Source organism: Euprymna scolopes, chromosome 2 (genome assembly GCF_053919585.1).
Source record: "Euprymna scolopes isolate OS-2025 chromosome 2, ASM5391958v1, whole genome shotgun sequence".
NCBI classification, from domain to species: Eukaryota; Metazoa; Mollusca; class Cephalopoda; order Sepiida; family Sepiolidae; genus Euprymna; species Euprymna scolopes.
Window position 1 is genome coordinate 24871961 of NC_136483.1, and position 27815 is coordinate 24899775.

General features: G+C 33.3%; 1 protein-coding gene and 1 pseudogene across 4 annotated transcripts in view; both read left to right on the top strand.

Annotated features, from left to right (window-relative positions):
• LOC145289844 (hillarin-like) overlaps positions 1-27815 on the top strand; it is a 260340-nt gene that overhangs the window by 223231 nt on the left and 9294 nt on the right. For 3 of the 4 annotated variants that reach the window (XM_080136444.1, XM_080136445.1, XM_080136443.1), the window contains exons 2-6: positions 5881-5988; positions 16665-17051; positions 19017-19169; positions 22311-22393; positions 27506-27649. In XM_080136444.1, coding sequence (XP_079992570.1) covers positions 5881-5988; positions 16665-17051; positions 19017-19169; positions 22311-22393; positions 27506-27649 — 875 coding nt within the window. The remainder of the gene's footprint in view (positions 1-5880; positions 5989-16664; positions 17052-19016; positions 19170-22310; positions 22394-27505; positions 27650-27815) is intronic. The other variant, XM_080136442.1, reaches the window with a different exon arrangement.
• LOC145242611 (U2 spliceosomal RNA) lies at positions 21880-22059 on the top strand (annotated as a pseudogene).

Consider the following 27815-nt stretch of genomic DNA (forward strand, 5'->3'; position numbering starts at 1 on the left):
ACCTTTAATATGTTTCCATTACGCCATTTTGAATTTTTCAATTTTTTTTTTTTTACTCCAGACACCCGGGAAACGCCGCTCACCCAGGCTAGTTCAATATAAGTCTTATTTTTGCCAGTGCTGCTATTGTTTATTTAACTATGCAGATGTTAAAGTATACGCCAGGATGTGTTAATAAGACATCTACTCGTTAGTGATGGTTTCGAATGAATTACTACCAATTTTTTTGCAAAGTAATTTTCAAAGAAATCTTTCTGATTTAACAATTTCAAGTACATTTAAAAATAGCTTCCTTCAGGCTGCATTTCTCTATTTGGCATTTCCTTATTTATATAGGCTTTTTTTCTGAAATTTCATCGCCGACCGATGTCATAACGGCGCAAATCACAACTAATTGCGCAGAACTGATTGTTGTATTTAGTAGCTAGTTTTCGGTTTGTAAAATCACAAGGAACCAGTTTTACAGACCATATCTCGTATTCACAAATAGTAGTCATATCAGGAGAGACCAGGTTCAACGTTACTTCAGAGAGCTGACTGAAACCGATGTGTTAACGAGATCGTAGCATTTCATTGCGTACTCATGCACCTAAGAAAATGACAACCGTAAATAGTTAAGCCACAATACGAGATGAAGATGAAGATGAAGATGAAATATATATATCACAGTTTTCCAATATTTTTTCTATGGTAAAGCCATTAGTAGCAAACTAGCATATATATATATATATATATATATATATATATATATATATATATATATATATATATATATATATATAATGTAAATGTGCATTTGAATGAGTGTCTATAGTCACAGATGCATATGCATATACGCGTGGGTGTTGTATTTATGCGAAAATGTTTACGTCAATGCGTTTGTGCCTGCTACATATAAGATGTTAGTACGTGTGTGTATGCATGGGTGTGTGCGCTTGTATGTGTGTGTGCACGTTCGACTGGATATATTTTTTATTTTAGTTTTAGAATAGATTTTACTTTTAAAAAAGTAAACGCTGTCGAATGATTGTACTCCTGCGTGCGTGTATGCAACTCTCTCTCTCTCTCTCTCTCTCTCTCTATATATATATATATATATATATATATATATATATATATATATATATGTGTGTGTGTGTGTGTGTGTGTGTGTGTGTGTCCCTCTGTATCGGATCGAGATCGAACATCCATTATAATCAATCAAAAAGCGCTGACTCACGCTAATAAACGACACAAAGCTAACAACAGGGGGAAAAAAAACGAAAGGAAGGAAGTTTCCTGGTTATTATGAAGAGTTTGTTTTCAGGCCCCGAACGCAATGCCAATGAAAACAGAGACAACATTGTTATCAGCTTCTTCGTTTCTGTCATATGTTTTTATGGCTTTCATTTCGTTGTCTGTGCACTAATAGCAGATGAAAGCGAACAAAAAAGGACAATTTGCAAATGCAATTAAAAAGGGCGGAAAACTGAGACTCGTTATGAGCTTATTAACCGTCACGTGTGTCGCTGGGTAATTAGAGAAGACAACAGGGAATTTGAAAGTGTTGAAGGAACAACAAAGCATAAAGGATCTCTGGGGACTCTTCTTTAGTTTGAAATACACGGAAAAAGCTGAGAGTACTGGACAAGGATTACTTTTGGCTTTATTCGTACACTTTCGAATATATATATATATATGTATATATATATATATATATATATATATATATATATATATATATATATATATATATATCAGACATCATTTTTGAAACAAAATTCGATGCTAAAAGATTTTTCAATAAATAAAAGCAATATAAATAAAATATTTCGATCAACTCCGCTATTCTTCAATGAGTTATAGATATTGCCATTTTTTAATTTCTTTTCTTTCTTCATTATCGAGCTGCAACGACTAATTCCAATGATGGCCGATCTCTCCTGATATCAAATGGAGCTGGTCAATAATAAATTTTGTGTAGAGAGCACATTGGTGACATGGGTAATAGATCCAATACTAAAAAGCAATCGTCGTTAACGGGGAGTTATTTCACCGTTTATAGCCTCTAGTATGACTAGACATGGAACGTCTTTCTGGCAAATTCGAAACTGCTTGAACAACAGTCAGCGATCTTATACGAACACTATTTCTTAGCAAGTAAAGCAAACGATATTTATTTACATTGCAATATATTTGTATTCCTCACTAGAGAAATGCTTCGCGATCAGTAATTTGTTTAATATGTTTAGTTGACGAAGTTTCCATTTTAGACATCATTGCTTATTTTTTATTTGGCTTCACTTGACAAATAAACTCATGCATTATCGTAATGTATTAATGCATAACACTGTAATTGGTAAACCAGACTACATACATAAAAATAAGAAAGAATCGAATAACATTTAAATTATTGGAGTTAGAGTCTGAGGAGGCAAAGTTTAGTTAACACTTTGTGTGATACTGTGCGCATTAATATGAATTCAGTGTTAAATATAAACATGAATTTTCCATTCTTTTACCAGTTTTTGGTTTTAGCAATTCTGAGAAAAGTGTGGTGCCATCCGCTACATATTTGTGTAGTAGATAACGAAAGGGAAGTTTTCTGGTCATATTCAACTATAGTTGACTATTTTACATTATATTTACTTTCATATTGATGTATATTTATATATCTATCCATATATATGATGATGATTGCAATGTCAGACGAGTGCCACTCCCTCAGACATTTAAAGTCCATGAGCCCAAATGCCTGAGGGAGTATCTATACAAAGATGATGTTACAGAGTCTTAGCTTTGTACGACAGCTAAGTCTCTCTCTCGGTTCAAAATGTTGAGATCCAGCAACAAGCAAGAGCAAGATAGCCAGCAACACATTAAACTGCAGACCAGCTTAATGCGGGTACTGGTCTCCCGCTTTATGGTTTTTTTAAATCAGAGATTTGCTTCTCCTAGAAAGGTTGCCTTCACCACGGCTTACGGGAGCCCTCTCCACCCCAATACACATATATACACACACAAATATACACGGTGCTAGTTGGCCGTTGACCCAGAAAAAGAGTTCATTCGCCCTTTGGTGAAGGGCGAATGAACTCTATCGATATATATATATATATATATATATATATATATATATATATACATACATATATATATATACATACATATATATATATATATATAGAGAGAGAGAGAGAGGGGAGAGAAAAAGGGAGAGAGAGATAAAGAGAAAGAGAAAGAAAGGGAGAGAGAGAGAGAAAGAGAAAAGACAGAGATAGACAGGAAAAAACGTAGGAGTAGACAATTCATCTATATAATAAGTTAGCGTAGATTTTTGCCGTCAGCATTAAAGCATAATAACCAACACCTTTATATGCTAATCTGTTACACATGCGTATTTCTACAAATAATGTATTCATTTCGTCTAGGTGTCCCCTAGAAAAATTATAAAACAGAACAACTGCAAGTGAAAATTTTCATGAGTAGACCAATATTCTGTTTCGTTTACTTCACAGAAAACTTCTCAAACTGAAACAAAATAATGATGTTATCAGTGATATAACCCGTTAAAAGAGTTACAAGGAAGACAGAACACGGGAACAGAGTAGCAAAATGTATTAACAAAAACATAGAAACAATATAGGTTGATCAACAAGATATCGACTCTCGCCTTACAGTTTTTCTTCCGGTATTTATTGTGTATGGATCAGTTAATTCATAGCACAAGTAATTCTGCCATAACACCTCTTCTCAAGCTGATTACTCCGAAAGGAGTATCAGTATTTCTTTTTCCTTGTGGTAGACCATGATCTGTGATCTTCCTTTTTATTTCATTGTTCTGGTGTGATTTGAGAAGGCTAACTATTAAATGTATCGTAGACGGATTCAATAGTCTCCACCTCTTCCTCCTAAAGAAAATATCCTTGTTCATCAGTCATACGTTTCAGCATTTGGTTCATATGTCCGTGGTGCGTAAATTTCGAGTCGTAGATTACTTTTCTCCAGTGTTGTATTTTTTTAGTAATACTATAGAGGTTCCACTTTGTGTGGTTTGTTTCGTAACAGGTTTTAAAATGCATATCTGATCTTACGGCCAAGCATAATTTCCGCTGGTGATCGGGTTGCTGGAGTGTCATGGTTTGCTGTAACAAGGACAAACAAAAGTGAGGGTTGTTCATTCAGCCGACGAACAACCTAGGTTAATCCATTGGATATCGACTTCCGCCTTATGTCTTGTCTTCCAGTATCTATTGTGTATGGATATGTTCATTCGTTGGCAACGAACTTTGTAACACAGTTTGAAAAAGATAAAGAAATAGGAGTGGGAACAGGGTTTGGAAAAATGTATGAAAATACTCTCTTGATGTACGAGTACAATAAAAGAATTCAGTGGATACTCACGTATTTGACAAAAATGAAAGTGCGGGTCGGCATGACTAATAATAGATATTTAGTTCGAAGTGAGTGATAAGGGATAGAAACACACACACACACACACACACACACACACACACACACACACACACACACACATATATATATATATATAAATGATGAAAAAGAAATGAACCACATTCGGATGTTATAAATTAGAAAGTCGATTAAAAAAAAAATCACGAATTGTAATGGAACCTGAAGTGCTTTTCGTCAGAAAAACTTTTCAAGGATATATGTCTGAATGTTTTTTTTTTCCTGTAGAAATACTTATACGGAAAGGATAAGGACGTATAAGTATAAGTATCGTATAAGTATTTCAACAGAAAAAAACCAAAAACAAAACCAAAATCATTCAGACATATATCCTTGAAAAGTTTGTCTGACAAAAAGCTTTCAATTCGTGATTTTTTACGACTTATTATTTATTTTATAGCATCCGAATATGGTTCATTTCTTTTTCATCATTTCAAAATTTTGCATCTCTAATAAAGTTATATATATATATATATATATATATATATATATATATATATATATATATATTGGTTTCTTTTTGAAAAAGAGATATTCTCGAAATATTAAAGAGTTTTATTATCCCAGTTATGTCAAACAGTGAGTCCATAGTTATTGATTTGTGTATCTGTGATTGTTTTCGAAAAATAAATACACATACTAAAATAAAAACAACCTACAAAACCTTTGTTCGTTTGTCTGTTTTTGTTCATACGTTACGTCACTTCAACGCCCGGTTTCCTGCATCATTGCTATAGTATCTTATGCTCTTACATATTTGTTTACCAGCAATGTTTCAAGCAAACTATCTTTCATATATATATATATATATATATATATATATATATATATATATATATATATATATATATATATATATACACAGGGTGGCCACAAAGTCTGACTACATTATGTAGCCAGACTTTGTGGGCACCGTGTAGATTATGTAGCCAGACTTTATGGGCACCCTGTATATATATATATATATATATATATATATATATATATATATATATATATATATATAATTATTACTATGATAACTTTTTTAATACCTATGGACATTAATGTTTCATCCTTTCAGGAATCTATCAATGCAGGGAGTTATGATTACAGCTGGTTGGGAGATTCGAACCTGGCCACAAAACCATCTGACTATTAACAAGGAACAAGTCTGGCTACATAATCTACACGGTGCCTACAAAGTCTGGCTACATAATGTAGTCAGACTTTGTGGACACCCTATATATATATATATATATATATATATATATATATATATATATATATATATATATATATATATATATATATATATATATATACAGTGGAAGGATTTCAATTTCATTCATTCCTGTGCACCAATAATCCCCATTCTTAACATACTATGTAATGAGATTTAAAATCTAAAATGTTTTTTTTTCTTCTTATTTTTCTTTTGTAAAACAGATCCGAGGCAGCGTCTACAATCCAGGCTGGGAATACGATGCGAATGCCTTGGAATTTAGCCATCATCGGGATCTTAATGAGCCCCAAAGACCTTTCGCTACATATAAGGTAAGTATTAGAAACATCGTAATAAGAGCTTTAGTCAAGAATTGACACTTGATGTAATGTTCCGATACAAGTACTTCTGCTGCTGCTGTTTATTTTCATTCATTCATTTCGAATTAATTCTAATGATTATTCATTCATTTATGCAATGTCTTTCTAGTTAGAATCCTTTCTAGAAAGACACATGGTACTTACACTAGGGACTACACGAAGAGTACCAACATCCCTGAGTGAAAGTATTGGATTCGAACTTGGCACCCACAAGTTGTCAGTCATTTTATTTCTATTCTTGAGATCTTAGCATCTGACATCGATAAATAAAACCTTATATTCTCGACAAGTTAGTTGCATTGTATCTATCATACAAGTCGAGTATACGTCCTTAACAATTCGCTTTTACGATACCTAGAGGACAGAGCTGCACGAACACGCACTATTTTCGTATTGGTTAGTGTGATATATATTTAAACCACAACCTAATTTAAACTCCAACCTTCCACAAGGCACCATATAAAGGGAGTCCGCATTGTTCTCAAACTCACTTTAATGGAAATGGTGAGACCCTGTTTACTGTCTGCCCCGATGACAGCGTCCAAGCCAAATAAATGACGTCATTATTAACATTTACCTGGTATTAGTATCTTTTGAGAGACTAAAATATTGATTCACTTTCAGTAACGATTTCAGCTGAAAAGCAAAAACGTACGAGAAAATATAAATTGTTTGAGTCATGTGTGGATGCAAACAAACAAATAAAAGAATATAACTATTTGTGAACGAATATGGTCATCGCTACCTTCTATAATACTTATCCTTATATATATATATATATATATATATATATATATATATATATATATATATATATATATATATATATAGTGTTATAATGGAATAATTCCAGGAGGAAATCCGGGTACGACAATTATGTAATTTCCGTGTTATATTTATATATTTATATATATATATATATATATATATATATATATATATATATATATATATATATATATATATATATATATATATATATATATATACTAGCATGGGTACCCGGCGTTGCCCGGGTGTTTGGAGGTGTATGCTGAGCAAAAAAAAGGGGGTAATTTTTTAAACTTTGACCCCTATTATGACCCCTGAAAATTTATTGTTTTGGCCTTAAATCAAGTTATTAAGTTAGATCCATGTCCACGGAAGCTATATCTAAAATTTCAAGTGTGTAGACCCAAAATTGTCGGAGAAGTTTGGTAGAGTTCTCAAAGCTCAAATCGTTGAACTTTAACCCCTTAATCGCCAAATTTCTGGCTAAAAACCGATCACATAGATTTTTCCAAATCTCAGTACCCTGTATATCAAATTTCGAGTCTGTAGACTAAAAATTGACAGAGTTATTTCGTAGGGAAATGTACACAGACACACACACACACACTTTCACTTTTATAGATATATAGATTTAAAATTTGAGTCTGACAGAATGACAAAATTATATTGCAAACCGATATATTAAACAAACGAACTTCAAAGAGACAAATGAACACATAAGTAAAAACAATTTGTATTAGAAAACATTTATTATTCCACGTCTTTTTTTTACAGACCTGACGACTGAGGTTCGCTCTTAATAAAAATTGTTTTTATAGTCTTAATTTTGACTTCCCTTTTCATAAAACACTAAAAAAAAAAAAATCAAGAAAGAAAAGAAATTTTATTTTATTTTTTCATTAATTTCTTTCCGTGCAAAGCAATTCTTTCAAACTTACTCTGTTTCCAAAATGTTTTTATTTTATTCCCCTCCCCCTTCATTCATTTTCCTCCGCATCCTGGCAAGTATTAAAATAAACCATTTATAATATTTATTCATGAATTTATTTACTTATCATTTCTTTTGTATCGGTAAATGAATTCCATTTAAAAAAAAAAATGTAAAAGTCACGTTAAAGGTGATTAAGTTGGAAAGTAAGTAAAAATTTACCCTTTTTACTTTTATACGATTTCTGATCACTTTGAAAAAGGTGTGTGTGTGTTTTAAAAATGTTTTTTAACTGCTATAATCTCATTTATATATATATATATATATATATATATATATATATATATATATATATATATATATATAACGTGAGTATTCATATCGTGGGTTTGTATTACTGTACACATAGATTCGAAAAAATAGTCAAAAACAAATATATAAATAAATGTTATCAAAGGCAAGATAAGTTACTTTTCTACCTAACTGGATATATTTTTTGTGTTTTTATTCAATGTAATATATTTATTCAGCTCGAAAAACATACAGTGTTTACCGATGTGTTGGAAAATTCAAGATGGCGTCTCACACCCTCTTTAACACCGTAAGTTTGGGAAAAGGTGTTATAAATAAAAAACTATACAAAATACTATTAAAAACCCGCCGAATATATGTCAACCTATGTCACGGTAACATATATTGAGCGAGTTTTTAACAGTATTTTAACAGGGCACATCGTAAAAACTGACCCATTAATTTTCCTGAAGTAAAAACTATATAGTTTTTAAACTTTTAAAACTATACATTATAAAAAGAAAACTGTTCGAGTGATTTTTTTTTTTACATGGGTGTCACCACTTATCAAGGCCCAGAGGCCACTCAAGGATAAGGGTTAATAGGTATACATTAGTCATTGTGATTTTAGCATAGTAAACAGTGGGAATTTTGTAACTTGGATTACTTGAAAAAGAAAACTGTTCGAATGATTGAAAATGAAAACAAAATAACAATGTAAATATATTGATAAGAAAAAAACAAAAACAAACGAAGTTTCCGTTTCAGGAACCCGAGTTTAATTTTATGTCGTAATCATTCAACTCGTTAGCGGTTTTATTCAGCGATTAGGGATAACCATACGACATATCTAATTACCAAAGCGATTTTTTTTTTATTAAAACTAAACCTGTTTAGTTTTAATGAACCAATTTTTTAAAGCCAACACTTTAGTTATTTTGAGAGCGTGCAACTGCACCCGAAAGGTTGATTAGGAAACTCCACATCCTTTTATGACTCGAAAAAAAAAAAGGCTTTTTATCGGCTTAAATGATAAACTAATGTTAAATATTAGTATTTAATATAATGAGATATCAATCTACACAATTTGCCATCGATTCTGAAATAAAATGAAATCCTGACATTGTGATCATTTTTGTAGGTGTTATGTGCCAAATATAGAAATAAGAATGTTTAAATTCAATTATTGTAATTTAAGTCTTTAATTTTAAAGTCGATTTTATTTATAAAATATCTTTTTAGAAATCAATCTCAAAAACAATCTGAACAATAAATCTCTTTTGTTATGGCTAAGTTTTTGTCAAGGGTAGAAATTATAATAGACAAGTATTCATCCATGATGACATTTTACCGATTTCCTGGTTTACAGGTATTCTTGCTAAATTTCTTCGAAAGAATTGACATAAACAATACTTCAACTAAATACTATATTTCATGCAATAATGACTTTTGTTTCTTCTGACTTTTCCTAAACTAAACATAAAACATCGGTTAGGGTTAGTTTAACATTCTGTAAAAGTACCTTCCGTTTTTTTTTTTGTACTTCTGCAGAGAAGGTAAAAAACCGATAAAAACTGGATATATTTTTCGTGTTTTTATTCAATTTAACATGTTTATTCAGCTCGAAAAGCATACAGTGTTTACCGATGTGTTGGAAAATTCAAGATGGCGTCTCACACATTCTTTAACACCGTAAGTTTGGGAAAAGGTGTTATAAATAAAAAACTATACAAAATACTATTAAAAACCCGCCGAATATATGTCAACCTATGTCACGGTAACATATATTGAGCGAGTTTTTAACAGTATCTTAACCGGTTTTTTATTTATTACACCTTTTTCCAAACTTACCGTGTTAAAGAGAGAATCGGCCGCCATCTTGAATTTTCCAATACATCGGTAAACACTGTATGCTTTTCGAGCTGAATAAACATGTTAAATTGAATAAAAACACGAAAAATATATCCAGTTTGGTAGAAAAGTAATTTATCTTGCCTTTGATAACATTTATTTGTTATATATTTGTTTTTTGGCAACTTATTCGAATCTATGTGTACAGTAATACAAACCCGAAATGAATTTAAGACCACGAGTGAAATGAGAAAATGAAGAAAATCACATTTACTGTGTGTGTTTACTGTTTATGTAAGTCAGCGGGTTTGGTTGCCATAAAAACGTGACGGTAGTGAACGTGTGTGTGTGCGTGTGTGCGCGTGTGCTTGCTAGTACTACTACTAAGTTTGTAGGAGCGTTTGATTTCGTGTAGTTTAGTTTCGTATAATAGTTTCGTATTTTTTTAATTTGTAAATAACAAGTTATTAAAAAATTAAACCCTTCCAAGATGGACAATAAATAAAGCCATAATATTTTATGGTAAAGGTAAGAGCGTAGAAACCATTGTTTTTTAGGAAATGTAATTATTGGATTAACCAATCAGAAATCGTCTGTGGCACACACATCTCTGTTTATATATATATATATATATATATATATATATATATATATATATATATGATGAGAAGCATTAGGCTTCGAAATAGCTTGGTATAAAGAGTCCTCTCTATCCCCCAACTAAATGTTTGTATACCTTTATCAAATAAATGAACCATTCTCTATTTACCAATACATAGTTTTCGTGACTTCATTTTCCACTTTTATTGTTTCCTATATATATATATATATATATATAATATAAAGCTGAATGTGTGTGTGTGTGTATTTGTGTGTGTGTGTCTGGTCACGATTAGGCTCCTATATGGTTGACTATTTTAAAAAACTGATTAAATATAATGATAGAATATGTATCGAGACACAGGAATGGGTATGTTTGATCTGGAAAAAACGGTGGTTCATTAAAATTGTTGCGCCTGGTCCATAAAGTATGGAAATAAAAAAAAATAAAAATGAAAAAAAAGTTTACAAGTGTTTTTGATATAGATGTACATAAGAATACTTTGATAAGTATGTTTTAACTTAAATAGGGATGATATAATAAAATTGTGGGGTCTGCGTTTGCGCCTGGCCTCCATAGAATGGAAATAGGCACAAACTTTAATAAAGACTTTTCATATATATATATATCTGCGTAAGTATACTTTGATAATTATGTTTCAGTTTGAAGAAATATGGTATATATATATTTAGGAAGCATTTTCTCATTTAGACAAATATTATTGAATAGCACGGAATTATTCTGTTTTACAATTTTTCTTTTCATCTTCTCCAATCTCCGAATAGTCCTTTTTGTGTTTTTTTCGAAATTGTATATGTTGGATCCATAATCGCGAGCGCTTTCGACAGAAGTACTTCTATCCTCCTCAGGCATATACAATTTCGAAAAAACACAAAAAGGACTATTCGGAGATTGGAGAAGATAAAAGGAAAATTGTAAAACAGAATAATTCTGTGCTATTCAATAATATTTGTCTAAATATATATATATATAATCATCTACATACAGTACTGTTTCGCTGTTTCACAGCTCATCAGTGAGACTAGACAGGCAACGACCTCAAGCCAGGATTATCTTATAGAAGTGACCGATGTAACAGAGATCTCTGTTACCCAATAGTTTTATTCTAAATGATTCGCCTTGTATTTGCCTCGTTTATTTGTTATATAAAATATCGCGCGTGGATGGGTGTCCAATATTGCTTAAGGCATACTGTTTTATTTTCTTCTTTATTAAAGAACGCCCCTACATATAATACTCCTAACGAACTGCTTGATCACATTTATCAGATTAACACACAAAATTTGTTTGTTTTTCTAATGACAATGTATTTTTTAATTGTTTCTGTGGGGTGTTTTATTTCAAACCCCTATTATTATTACTGTCACGCCTCGACAGTCTGTCCTAAAATATATGTCATTACTCTGAATCTTTGTAATGGAAATTATACTTAAATGCTTCATTAGATAATAATGGTTTCCGAAATGTCGATAATTACTCGATTGTTTGCTTTTCGCTGATTGGTTCCTATAATTTGTACACTCAATGATTAAAGGAGGCACATGGTCATTGAAATAGATACCGTCGCTGGCGATAGCGAGTATAAATCCTAGTTGATCGATTGTGATCGTATCACGCGAACAGAAACAAATGTTTAACGCAGTCAGTTAAAACTCGTTAACCTAAGACCTAAACTCAATACACGTTTCGAATTTTTAACCATTTCAATTACTTATATAAAGCATATAAATACAAAGATTAAAATACATGTTTTGTATCAAATATATGCACAGTGTCTGTTGCGCCGTTTCTCTTGCAATGGTCAGAAAAAATACCGTTAAAGCGTATATGGCTGTTAACTGAAGTACTTGTATATGCAGGGGTTTTCAAGTTTTCTTGAATTTTATAGTTAAGATTAGAAGTTATGAAAATCTATTAAATAATTTTGAACCATGTTTTTATTTTTTTATAAAAAATGCTTAGGTTCATGATGGTGGCCTATACGTCATCGGCTAAGGAATAACTGGAACGCTATAGTTTTTAAAAATGTCTAGTGTAAGATTCGACTCCACCAGGCCACCGATTTAACGAAAATTGCCTTTTAACGTACTAAAATGAGTTCAACACAGGAGTCATTTTATCGCTTCGATCAAAAATAGTTTTATTGTGTATAATAACAAAGCCTAAATAAACATAAATATAAAAAATAAAATTCCTTATTCATAAACATTTATAAAATATTTTTATCCATGTTTAATTAATCAAGGATAAATGTTTTTTTTTTTTTTTTGCATACGATTGAGGACTACCAAAAGTAGTTGGTCGGTCGACTAAAAAAGAAACATTAAATAACGGAACGTTCGTTTCAAATGTTATTTTTAATAATCAATTTTACAAAGGTTGAAAAACTCACATCGGCTTGAAGATGTTACGGTAAGTTTGGCTTTTAGAATAATCGTTAATTGTGATGTCGTGATACACATACACACACATAAAATATTTTTATTTATATATGGAGATAAGAAATATCTCGTGTAAAGTTATCAGATTATATATCACGAGTAAGACCTGTAGAAATTCCATGGAATTGGAAATTTATTTATTCAACAAATATGCTTTGATATAGCGGATATTTTTCTGAATAGCGCAAAAAAATTAATTTCTTGGACAGAAAAACGAATAACACGCAAGAGGTATTATTTTATTAACATTTTTCTGAAAATAGTCCCGATTGAATTTTAAATATGGAACCGACCCAAATCATATAAATTAATAAGGACTAATAAATACTCAGAAAGTAATGTTGTGTTACATAATTCAATATAAATAATAAAATCACATTGCGAGAGATAATTTTTATTTACTCCTTCAGTCCAAAGCTTTTTAGCATAAAATATACCGTTTTTTGTCCTGTTTCTTTCGAATATTCCGTTTTTTACATAACGTTTTGCTAACTTCTTTCTTCAGCGAAAAACTGTTGAACGTCGAAATTACTACGAGTTCCTTTCTCACACCATTAGAACAATGATCATATATTATTATAATGATATTCGGAAACGAGGTTACTCCAACGTTCTCTCATATTCTTGTTTGCCAAATTGGCATTTTTTAAGGTCAACTTTCACGAATTTGGCAGTTTTGAAGCAGTTAGGCTTTCAAGGCATTTTTGGTAAAATCGTAGAGTTGTTATGCATTCAATATGTTTAAATAATTTTTTTATCAGGCTTTTAAGTCATTAAGAGAAATCCATTTTTATAAAAGAGTATTGATTCATGATAAGAGAGCCGAAATTCCTTTTTTAAAATGTAACGTACGGGCTAACTAAGGAAGGGTTAAGCAGAATAGAATATAAATAAACTGACTTCAGCAGTTTTGTTTTTCGTTTTTGTGGTATGTGCCAAATTCACCGCATTGACATTAAACAAAGAAATTGATGGTGTTACATGGAAGTCTTATTACCTTATGGGTAATTTTCTAGATTATCATCATTTTGCAACAGTAATCGAAATGATGGCGTTCGGTAAAGTCCATAATCTTTTCATATTGATGTTAATGTGTGCGCACTGCATACATGAGACTGACCTAACATTCAACATACATACACTGCCTTGGTAGTCCTCAATAGCCATCCATTTGTTACTAGCAAGGCTCAATGTTGCTTAACTTCCGTGATCTGACAGGAATCGGTGTGTCAACGTGATTTTGCTGTACTATGCAGACGTGAGACTGTGTAGTATATCCTACTATTTTAAGAATTGACTGAAACAATTAACACAGCATTTGAACCTGATATAAAGTTAATAAAAGCGTCTTTACATAATTAAATCAATATTCAGTCCTAATCGATATTCATTGTAATTATTTTAAGCTGGCGAACCATTTACGCATCTTTCCCGCTCATCAACTGAATTCAGCTTTTTACTTGTTTATTCTTTAAGTAAACCTGGCATCTGTGTTAAATACAGAAGTAATCAACCATCTCAGCAAAAATAAACTTCTTAGTGACACACAATATGGTTTCCGTTCTGCTAAACCTACAGCAGATGTGCTTACAGTTATAGCTCATAGGATTAGCGAATCTCTCGACGGAGGCTACCTTTCTAGGGCGATTGCTCTTGACATATCAAAGGCCTTTGATAGAGTATGGCATAAAGGTTTACTTCACAATATCTACGGTATAGCTGGAAATATCTTCTCAATTATTAAATCATTTCTCTCTGATAGGTTCATAAGAGTAGTGGTTGGTGGGCAGAAATCACGCTCTTAGTATTAATGCTGGAGTCCCTCAGGGGTCCATCCTGGGCCCAACTCTCTTCCTGATCTATATTAATGATCTTCCAAATCACATCCTTACATCATTCGTAGACATTTATGCTGATGACACTACTATCTATGGTAGCACATCTAAGACCGTAAACGACCAAGTTCTGCCTGATTCTCTCTTCTCTGATCTTGAGCAAGTGGTACAATGGGGAAAGAGATGGCTTGTAACTTTTAATGCATCTAAAAGCAAGCTTTTATCTTTACATCATCAACATTCTGATCCACATCTGGCATCGATTGAAATGAATGGCTCTCGTCTTGGGGAGGCCTCATGTTTTGACAAGCTTCTGGGCTTGACCTTTACTCCTTATCTTAAATGGAACACATACATTAAGTCCGTTGTCAAAACCGCTGGAAAAATAGTGGGATCCTTCTATCGATCCAGTAGATATCTCACTGCTGATGCAATTCTCCATCTGTATAAGAGCCAGGTGCGTCCAAGGATGGAGTACTGTTGCCACATCTGGACAGGAGCTGCTAGAAAGGACTTGTCCTGCCTTGATAGAGTTCAAAATAAACTTCGTAGCCTTGTGGGAGATGTCCATATCTCTTCCCTGCAACCTCTTTCTCACAGAAGAGATGTTGCGAGTTTGTCTCTGCTTTATCGTTATTTTCATGGCAAGTGCTCGGCTCAGCTCCATTCTATAGTTCCCCCCCTCGCCAAACTTTCACAAGAAGCACTCGTCTTGCAGAAAACACTATCACTAATTTCCCACACTCGTTATCTGTGCCTAAACCTAAACGTAGATTCCATGAGCAAAGCTTCTTTCTTAGAACTGCACGCCTATGGAATTCTCTTCCGTTTTTCTGCTTTCCAGCTGACTACAATATGGTTGTCTTCAAGTCTAACGTATGGTTGTCTTCAAGTCTAAGTTAACAAATTTACCGAATCTCCATTACTAACGGTTACTATATTGTCTAATTTCTACTGTACACTATTTAACCCTTATCCTTGAGTGGTCTCTTGGTCTTGATAAGTGGCGATGCCTATGTAAAAAAAAAACCTAGCTTGACAGAGGACGGTACATTTTGTGTAAGTAGACTGTGTTCTACCGGTTGTTTTGTTGTGAAGATACTAAGCATACTTTAAAAACGAAACAAGATATAAGAACCTATTTAATAAACAGCAGCAAACAATAGTTAATACAGAACATATTCATTTTAAATCCAATATGCACACATCATGATGGTTCATCAGATGTCCTGGTGGCTTGGTAGATCGAGAGCAAACTCAAGGCGTTTTCACGAATAGTGGCGATAGAGAGGCGCTCGTAAAGTCAAGTCAGTTTACGATCATTCTCCTTGTGATGTGTTATTATCAGGTCAAAACTGTTAAGGAATTCTCGCGTGACTTATCGCCCCTCTCGCCGGAAAGAATATATTAGCCGTGTTTTGTGTGTAGTTGTATTTTATTTTTAGCTTGATAGATAAGTAATGTCGCGGTCGATGTAAACACCAACCCTTTTCAGGTGTATCTTGTCGAACTCGGGAATCTTTCTGCATGTAATTTCGAACGAAGCACTTTATTTTATCCACTAGGGTAGTATGCTCTCATTCCGTCAGCTATGACTGGGTAGAAGTCCTTAGTAATTCGCAATTGTATTTTTTGAGAGTCATTTCCACAGAGGATTACGCCTTTAACCCCCAAAAGAGGGTAACTTACAATAGAATTTTACCCAGTCCATATAACTCTCAAAATGAGAACACTAGTCGAGGAAATTTAAAAAATACGAATTATCAATCCACATCTCAAAATCGAGAAAAAAAAAGTAATTTTCGAGTCCCTAAAATAGATAATAATATTGTCTTTAGACGAAGCAGTTATTAGTATCCGTATATTCACCTTTTCACATCTCCTTTCAGGATTTTGAAAATTCCGGGGTGTTTGATGCCCAAAACGATTTGGAACAAATTCAGAAGGTCGAAGAAGACCTCTTGTACAGCACTTTCCGTCGCAACCGTGAAAAGAAGATTAAGAAATTGGAGGCTGACCTTCAAGAGGAAAAAGAGAAGTCGGTGGAAGAATTGGTTCATCGATTCGAGAAGATCGCATCGCAGAAGCAGCCGGTGAGCAAACTGGCTGACGAGACGAAGAAACTGGAGGAAGAATACACTTTAAAGAAGCAGTCGATGATGAAGGATTTGATGGAGACGATGACGTCCGAAGAACGGAATCAAGTGTCACAGATGATTGAGAAACACAGCCAACAAATGTTAGCCCTCATCTCAGAGAAATTATCTGTTAAACAGGTAAGTGTAATGCTTCTTAAAATGCTCTTTTTAGAATGTAACAATGTTTACGTCTAAAATAGCAAAGTACTTTTTCTTGTAGATTGAGGTTCATACAGAAATAATATCTTTACGGGAAAAATAACGAAAAATAACAAGGTTTTATGTACGAGATGAAAGGAAAACTGGAATCTTAATAAAGATTTTAATCATTCCAATAATTAGAGAGGCAACCAGGCTCATGAAAAATAATTTTTAAATTATTTGGCGAATATTCTCGGCGAACTAAATGCAATAAATATACAAAGAATTGCACTGGACGGGACGATAGAATGTTAAAAAAGACTTCTCGGTTGAAATATATTATGGTTTCAATGTCTTGCATTCAGAAGGATGCCCACCCTTCCTTGAAACGCTTAATTGCCATATATATATATTCATAACTTACTAATATATATATATATTTGAAATTAAGTTCTGTAACTTCAAAAAATTTACGACAAATTTATTATTAGACAAGGAATACAAACATTTAAACTTTAAAATTTGTCGTAAATTTTTTCAGGTGTATCTTGTAGAACTCTGGAATGTTTCTGTCGAACTCAGAGATTTCATCGACGAAAATGTTGTGAAAATGAAACCCAAGATGAGAACAGTAGTTTGGAGAATCCAAATAATTTGAATACATATACAGGGTTGAACGATAACTTTGTCGAACTAAAGAAAACAACACTACAACTTTATTTGAAAACTTTTATTGAAAAAATTAATTCAGGTAACTTGATCATGTAGTAGAGCTGACATCTATTCAATGTAGCCAACTTCAGGCTCAATCACCGCCTCGATACGGGTCTGGAACTGGGAGCATGCCTTTTCCACAGGCGCCGGCGGGAGTTCAGCGGATGAACTACTCGGCGTATGGCGACGATCAGGCTGGTTTTGATGTAGTCGGAGATCATTTGATGTAGTCTACGATGTATGACCTAACGAAGTAGTCAAGTGGGTTCCTGTTGGGGGAGGAGGGGGAAGTGAGAGAAGGGTACAAAGTCGTAGCACTCATTCTGGAGCCAAGCGTGGGTCTCTTTGAACTTGTGGGCCAGTGCCGCCACACCCAGAATATGCCAGCGGCCACCTGATTGCACCAGGGGATTATCAGACTCTTCAGCACATCCAGGTATACTTTGATGTTGACTTTCAAGCCAACTTCGAAGATGTGGGGTGGCATAATGTGACCTTCACTTAAAATCACACCAACGGAAATGGAATCATGGCCTCTTTTCTTGGGCAACAATTTTATCGTTTCACCCTGATATTGTGTTTCTTCTCCAATATAGATGAATTATATTATTCCTTCTAATTGCATAACGAAGATTTTATAGTTTAATCTACCCCACTATTTAATTCACAGATGAATGGAGGAATGAATGGACTTATATCTTTATCAATAATATTAGTGAGAGTGATCGAATTGCGCAGACAAAACTCAAGCCGCCATAATTAACATGTGTGTGTGTGTGCTTGAGTGCTTGCGCATGTGTGTGTATGTGTGTAGATTATTTTATATATCCATCCCTGCTTCCTATTTCCACGATCGTACTAACATGCAGATATTGAAATGTAATGCTACACAAAATATGGCCACTGTGATAGCAGCCATATTTATAGGGGCAACCAACGGCTCCTATCACAGTAGCCCGCTACGCTTCAGTACGCTTGCTTGGTATGAAGAAAAGTAAGTAAAAAAAATATAAATTTACATATAATGCCAGGACTCATAAAGTGTGGATTATAATCAATCATCTTTTGTAGGTAATTTTTTTTTTAATTTCAAGTTCAATCTTTTTAACTTGACTGTAAACAATGAAGTATTAACTATTACTGCTGGAAATTCGTTTTTTTTCCACACAGAAAATAAAAATCAGTTTAGCTTCAACTTCAACACACTCATTTAGAATTTACTCATTTTACGAAATGCATCTTTTGTAGCAGGATGAGAAATCGGAAGCTGGCAGCGTTAGCGAGCATGAAACTGTGGTAGACCTGACGAAGCCTTTACCCCCAGCGGCACCCGAATTCAGAAAATCACATCTTTACGACAGCCCTGTCATTTTTGAACAAGTTGATACGCATGTCTTCGAAGTAAGTATTCAAACGAATAAACATGAACGAGTTAGTGTTGCGAAAAGAAATATTTGAGTCCATAATTAATCAAGCACAATTAATCAAGCAACTTTACAGTTGCTAAATTTCTGTTCAACCATCAATATGGATTTAGGCAAGCCTGTTCTACCTCATATAATTTAACTGTAATCTCTGAACGTATATACCATGTACTGGATAAGCCCTAGATATATCTAAGGCTTTTGGCAGGTTATGGCACGATGGTCTTCTCATGAAAATCAGATCCTATGGTATTACTGGACGAACACTTAACAATTAAATCCTTCTTAAGTAAGAGAAGAATTCAGGTTGTTCTCGATAGTTGTACATCCAAACAATATGATATAAATGCGGGTGTACCTCAGGGGCGATCCTTGGACCTTTATTATTCCTAAAATTCAGAAATGACCTCCCTGATAAAATTGTCTCTGAGATGGGTATATTTGCTAACGAAACCACGCTCTATAATAGGCACAACATCACCCTCTATAACAGGAACCTTTTTATATAAAAAATATTTTTTTTAAATTATAAAATTAACAGTAGGTACTTTTCTAGAAAAGAATTATTAAAAAATTATAAAATTATCAGTAAGGACTTTTCTATAAAAAATATTTTAAAAATTATAAAATTATCAGTAGGTACTTTTCTATAAACAAAATTGTAAATAATTATACAATTAACAGTAGGAACTCTACAGTGCAATGTAGACTACAATGTATTGTGGACTACGTCACCGCGGAGAGGCATGTGAAGCTTTTATCCGGAGCACTACGATGGGTCCCCAACTAGAGCAGAGAATCAAACAATGTGATTGAAAACTAGGCGTGTTCTGATTTCTATGGCAATAAAAATACGAGATTGTGAAACATTTGTTGATCATCATTCAATCCTGAGCAACGTCGTGTTTCCCGGCTAGTTTTATACTTTAAATTCTTTTTATAAACACAAAGGTTTATGTTGTAGTTCTATAGTGGACAAGTAGAGCATGACGGGTAAATATTTGCAAAGTAAGGAAGCAATATCATTAAAAATTTGTGAGAATTTTTATCTTTTGTTTTTTTTTTCTGATTTTGCAAGAAAAATTGTTTACAAATAAAGGTGTTTTTGTGAATATATTTAATGGTTATATAAATTGGTTTCCTAGGTGTAAATCCAATGAAACTCGCGTGACTATTAAATAGTGCAGTGTAGGACAGAGCTTTATATAGTCTGCTTATTCTACAAACATTATTAGTTCATATGTGCATACAAGTTCCAGTGGAATCCTAATTCAAAGAGACCGCTTCATCAGACCAAAAAAAGAGAGATATTGAAACGAGAGTCAAGATTACATTTGTTTTATAAGATATTCGGGTGTGGTTTACGCTCTGGAAGAAAGTGGGGTGCATACTTTGTGGATGTGAGCATTGGGGGTTTTAGAGGGTAGTATGGTGAAGGAAAGGAGCGTGGTTAGGGGTGGAGGAAGAGAGTCAATACTGTTTGTGTAATAAACAGACGAGATATGTGTGTGTGTGTGTGTGTGCGCTCGCGTGTGTGCATACATGTATATCTTTAATTTCACATAAAATTCATGTAACAGCTCAATAGTCTATAGTACGGCTAGAGCTCATAATATAAAATAAAATGATCATTCAGAAAATATTCCAAATTTCATTCAATAACTACTTTAAAACTAAAAAAATTCCTTCTGCATAAATGGCTTTCGTCTGAAATAAGCTTCCTGTTTCGACAAGCTTTTGAGACTAACCTTCACTCCTGACTTGAAATGAAAGTCCTCTACATGTATAAGGGCAAAATACACCCAAAAATGGAGTACTGTTGACACATTTGTGGAGAAGCTGCCTGAATTTTCCTATCCTGCTTTGACAGAGTTAAAAACCAGCTTCAAAACGTGATGGGCGATCTTTTTTTTATCACTCTCTGCTATCCCTTTCCCACAGAACAGATGTCGCGAGCCTGTGTCTGCTTCACCGTTATTTTCACGGCAAATGCTCGTCTGGGCTCCATTCAATGATCCTCCCCTCCAAACTTTCACAAAAAGCACTCGTCAAGCTACTCTCTATCAGTACCTAAATCTACAGGAAAATCCCATGAACTAAGCTTTTTTTTATAGAACTGCCCGCTTGTGAAACTATGTTCCGCTGACCTGCTTCCCAACTGACTACAACATGATCGTCTTCAAATCCAATATGAACAAGTTCTTGCTATCCTGCGCCTTTAAATATTTTAATCCTGCCAAATTCCCACCAAAAACTATCACTGAGCTGTTGTGTACCCCGGCCACCTTACACTCATTAACCCTTATCCTCGAGTGGTCATCGGACCTTGATAAGTGGTGACTCCTGTAAAAATATATATATTCTTCTTATATAAAAATATCATAAGCACTTACGGAAATTAATGAACGAATAAAATAGGACAAGTAATAAAGAAATAGAGAAAAATAGATAAATATGGATAATTAATAGGTATTAATTGATAATTTACTGATATGTACATTTTGATGTATTGAATTTTTCATTGTGTATGAACATCTTTAATGAGAAAAATGAGAAAATTCGATTATCGTAATATATTAAGAATTTTATCTACAAACGAATATGATTAAAGTAAAAATTCCCCTTTACTTCGAAGGAAAATATGTGCGATTTCGCCGATTTCGATGACAATAAAAGTCGCCTTTCTTTTTCTTTCTTGGCCTTTGGGCCAAGATCAAAGTATAGTATCTGTTCTAATGCTGCACTTTATTTTTGGTTTCGGTTAATGGAGGAGTCCTTCATGGCTGATAGAATTTTTATTTTTGTTACTAACCAGAGTGTCCCTTTTGGGGGAGCTGATTTTCCCCCATATTAAAAATCGACCTTGTGTCTAACTCTGCCCCCGTGGGGAGGCAAGTCAAGAAAAAAGTATTGGAAGTGTAAAATATTCGTTCACTCTCATTTAATTAACTTTTTTATTGTTTTTTTTTTGTTGTTGTTATCGATAGTAGTAGCATGTGAACGTCTCTGTTGTAATTCAATTCATTTACCTAAGTGGTAGAGTGATTTGCTTGCAAGAGTCGAAAACTCTCTATCACGTAGGATCATTTTTCTAACTTTTCTGTATCATTTCCAACAGGTGGCCCAGAAAGAACATACAACTTTTACGGAACTGGTTCGTGATTTAACGCGGAACTGTGAAAATGAACTCGAAAAAACCAGGTACTTTACATTTTGTCATGTTTTTAAAAGTGTTCTTCGGCGTGGAATTTAAAAATGATACTGCAGCGATTCTTCGTTTCAATTATATTTATTTGAAAATTAAAAAGTTGCAGTAAACAAAATATTTAAAAACATCACTTTTATGCACTTGTATATAAGGCATATATTATATAGCTCTAATATTATACGTATATATATATATATATATATATATATATATATATATATATATACACGTATATACAGTGATGATCATATTTATTGGCACGGTAAAATAAAAGTTAAATTTTGTCTAATAAATTCTAAAAAAGGGATTAAATTAAAGAAAATAACAAAGTATATTATGTATTTTTAACTGGCCTTTCCGATGCAGCAATCGGATTTTAGAAAAAATAAATAACAAAGGAACAACAAACATAATTGCAAAAAACCCTTGTTCAAAATTATTGGCACGGCTTTGTTTTTCTTTTAGTATCAGTATAATATCTATCAATTTCCGGTTTACGTGCTTTCTGAACTTTTTTATAGCCATATTATGCTTGTTTAACGCTAATTCAGTGAATAATTTTTTTCAGATAATTTTTAGATAGCGATTTATTTAAACTATTATAAGTGACTAAATTATAATTTTCAATCGCCATGGTTAAAACTAAGGAACACAGCGAAGACGTCAGGAAGCTTGTTGTAGCATGCCATACCAATGGGGAGGGCTATGATAAGATTTCAAAGAAGCTAAACCTTCCCAAATCCACTGTTAGAGCCATAATAAACAAGTTCGAATCGCAAGGCCACGTTATGAGTTTAGAGGGTAGAGGGAGAAAAAGGATTCTTTCCCCAAGAGATGAACGGAAAATTGTTCGACAAGTAAAACAAAACCCAAGGATCTCTGTTGGGGAGATTGTTGATGAACAGAGCACCTCTGGAGTGAATGTATCTCGACATACAGTTGGTAGAGTTTTGAAGAGAGCTGGTTTAAAAGCATGTCGTCCGAGAAAGACTCCCTTATTGAAGCCTATGCACCTGAAAGCAAGGCTAGCCTTTGCAAAACGTCATATTGATAAAGATGTTGCATTCTGGAAACGTGTTCTATGGACTGACGAAACGAAAATAGAGTTATTTGGCCATAATAAAGTGTCTTATATTTACAGAAAATCTGGCGAAGCTTTCCTGCCTAAGAACACCATACCCACAGTGAAGCACGGTGGAGGCAGTTTGATGTTTTGGGGATCCTTTGCTGCCTCTGGACCAGGGCGACTTGTTAAGGTCACAGGTAGCATAAAAAAGGAAGATTATGTTAAAATATTGGATGAAAACCTGAAAGACTCTGCTAAAGAGCTCTCACTTGGTCGTCGTTGGTGGTTCATGCAAGATAATGACCCAAAGCATTCGGCTAAACTGACTAAGAAATGGCTTGAGGACAATCATATTAATGTTTTGGAGTGGCCATCACAAAGCCCAGACCTTAATCCAATTGAAAATTTATGGAGAACATTAAAATTGAGGGTAATGCAAAGGAAGCCTAAGAATCTTATTCAATTGGAGGATTATTGTCAGGAAGAGTGGGCTAAAATTACTACTGAAGAGTGCAACAACTTGGTTGTAAACTATGAAAAGCGACTGAGGAAGGTAATCAAGGCCAAAGGCTATACAATTGATTATTAAATAAATCGTGCCAATAATTTTGAACAAGGGTTTTTTGCAATTATGTTTGTTGTTCCTTTGTTATTTATTTTTTCTAAAATCCGATTGCTGCATCGGAAAGGCCAGTTAAAAATACATAATATACTTTGTTATTTTCTTTAATTTAATCCCTTTTTTAGAATTTATTAGACAAAATTTAACTTTTATTTTACCGTGCCAATAAATATGATCATCACTGTATATACGTGTATATACGTGTATATGGGTACATGTGTGTATGTATGTATGTATATATGTATGTATGTATGTATGTATATGTACATCTACTTCTTACTGGAGATCTATATCTCCACGTATATGTATATATGTAGGTGTATATATATATATGTCTTTATATATGTCTATATATATATATATGAGTATGTATAAGTGTATAGGAGTTGTGTGTATGTGTGTTTGTCTGCATAAATATGCATGTATGTCTGCATATACATTGTTTATATATATATGTGTATGTGTATATGGATGTGTAGAAATGTACATATGTATGTGTATGTAATTATGCGTATTTGAGCGTGCGTTAGCGTATGTATTAATCCTAAACTACCTAAAAACAACTCATTGTCAACTGAAATGAATAAGTCGACTTATAGCGACTACGAAAATTCTAAATGGAACCTTTCACTCGTCAAACACATATGACACCTACACAAACCCTTTCTCTCTCCCCCCTCTTTCCCTCTCTCTCCCTCCCTCTCTCTCATCTACTTCATATACTTGGCTAAACAAGCAAAAAGCAGTCAAAAATTTAAAACCTAAAAATTGAAACTCCTACACCCCCTCCTCTCCTAGCCCCCTTTCTTGTTTCTTTACCATCCTCTCTCCACTTCCCCCTCCCTATATCCATATATCTCCACTCACGCCTACATGAATCTGCTACCCCCACACCCACACTACAATCTAATGTATTTTAACCTTCAAAACTTAAATATTGTCGATGCCCGTCTCCTTCCCCCTTATTATCTTTTACCCCCTTTTTTCTCGTATTTCTTCTAAAACACTTCTTCCAAATACTAACAAACATTTCTGTAAGGTCTGACGAGGCTGTTGGATCCTAAACATGGTCCAACATCCGAAGCATATGTAACCAAACAGATAAAACGGTAAAACACACACACACACACACACACACACACACACACACACACACACACACACACACACACACACACACACACACACACACATATATATATATATATATGTGTGTGTGTGTGTTGGCTGAAAGTAAATATACTAATAAATTTACCAATCGATAACTAAACAAAAACTGTTTTATGAATTAATCATATACGCGTATGCATAGCAAGTTGAGACAAATAAAATAAGCACATCATTTATATCTATTTCAACAATTGAAACCTAACAAATATTTGGCGTGCACTCGTTTCTAAGACGATTTATAATATTTACAATTTATACTTTATTAATAATAATATAAAACAAAATCCCGGTTAAAAACAATGATATGATTTGATAATTTGATGAATAAAATCAATAATTGTGAATTTATATAATAAATTAAAACATAGAAAGAAAATGAATCAAATAATGAAGTAAGAATCTATATAATATTCTGCATACTCCCTCCTTACTTAGTCCATACGTCACGCTTTAAAAAAGTTCAAATACAGTTTTTGAAGATCAAACTGCTTCAAAAAAAATGCCAACTTCACAAAAAATTGCTGTGAAAAGGCCAATCTGGCAAGCTCGAACAAGAATCTGAGAGTGGCCTCCCTTTGATTTAGCCTTGCTTTCGAATATCATTATAATAATATGATAATTGCTATAATGATATGAGAAATGAAATCGTAGTAATTTCAACATGTAGGCGTTCTTCACCAAATAAAGAAGTCAACCAAACGTTACATAAAAAGAAAAAAATATCTGACAAAAAAGTGCTGGAGTGATGGAGTAAATTAAAGATTGTATCTTATAATGTGATTTTATTATTTGTATTGAACTATGTAGCACAATATTATTTTATTAGTATTTATTAGTACTTATTAATGTATCGGATGTGGGTCGGTTCTATATTTAAAATATAATGAACATTATTTTCATATAAATGTTAATAAATTCATATTTGCTACGTGTTATTGTTTTTTTCGGTTAAAAAATTATTTTTTGCGCTATTCCGAAATATATCATCTTTATCAAAACATATTTGTTTATTGAATATATTTCTCCTTCCGTGAAATTTTCACGTGACCTGTCAGTATTAGTAATGATATATAAGCATCATAATAATTAGCAAATTCATCATATCAATTATTAATTATAACCAAGACAATACTAAAATGATAAACCTATAGTCATTATAAACAATATAAAATGTAATAGATTTTCATAGGAATGTTTTAATGCAATTAATTTACAGACATAATTATAAACTTCATAGTCTCTTAATAATGCTTGCAAAATGTAAACACTGTGGGAACTTACAAGGTGCTTTCAATAAGTTTCCAGACTTAAAATTGTCGTAGACGCTTGAAAATTCAGTATGTTATTGCTATATTCTTATGAGATGACTGACCAACATTTATGATTTCAGGTTTAAATGAACAGCTACAGCAGGAATTGGAATACACCCTACTAAAGCTTGATTGTAACAGCTGGTGAATTTCAAAAATGCAATCTGGACGTGATGACACTTTAGAATAACGATATGCAATAAAATTCTGTTTTAAACTTCGAACAGATGCCACAGAAACGCATGGAATGCTTCAGATTGTCTTTGGACCATCTTGCATGAATCAAGCTCCAGTTGTTGAGTGACATAAGAGATTCAAGGAAGAATGGGAGTCTCTGAGGAATGATGAGAGTTGTGGGAGGAGTAAGGAATTCAGCAAACCAAATAAAGAATTTTATGCATAAGGACCATCATGTGTCTATAGAGACAATAAGTCCACAGTTTGATGTCATTGCCGAGGAACTAAAGATACGAAAGATATGAAAGATACGAAAGATAAGAAAGCGAAGTTTGTCTCACGGATGCTTAGAGAAGATCAGGCTATTTGACCAAGATAAATATCAAGGCAGTTCCTCATCCTCCCTATAGTTCAGACCTTGCTCCCTGTGACTTTTAGTTATTCGCTAAGCTCAAGGAAAGAGATTGTCGTTATGAGGCAATTGAGGAGATGAAAGAGACTGTAACGAGGGTCATTGACATACTCACACAAGAGTACTTTCATGGGGACTTCAAGAAATTATTGGAACGGTACAACAAATGCATTGCAGCCGGGAACAGATTACGTCTCATGTGTATACTATCAATAAAAGTGCTCATGCAAAAAGGAAAGTCTGGAAACTTATTTAAGGTACCTCGTATTTGAATGTTTAAACTGTTGACATATCCGTTTCTATTACGCACGAACATTGACTGCAGTTTTTGATTTTCTATCTTAAAAGGGCCTTGTATCGTTGGGTTACATGGAAAGATTTGAACAAATTGAAAATTGATGAAAATGTCAATCCTGATTCTCCGTATGGATTGTTAAGGGGAATTCAATTCGGAACGGAAACGTATCACGATCTCTTCAAGAGATTATCAAGGTAAGAAATTTCATTCTAGTTTTGTTTCCATTTATTTCTAATCAATATTGATTTGCTTTAAAGATTTTCCATATAAAATTAAAGATGTAAAACGCAGAAAATAAACTTAATATACGATGAAAAGAAAAACGTATATCATGTACTATGAAATACAATTCTAAAAATA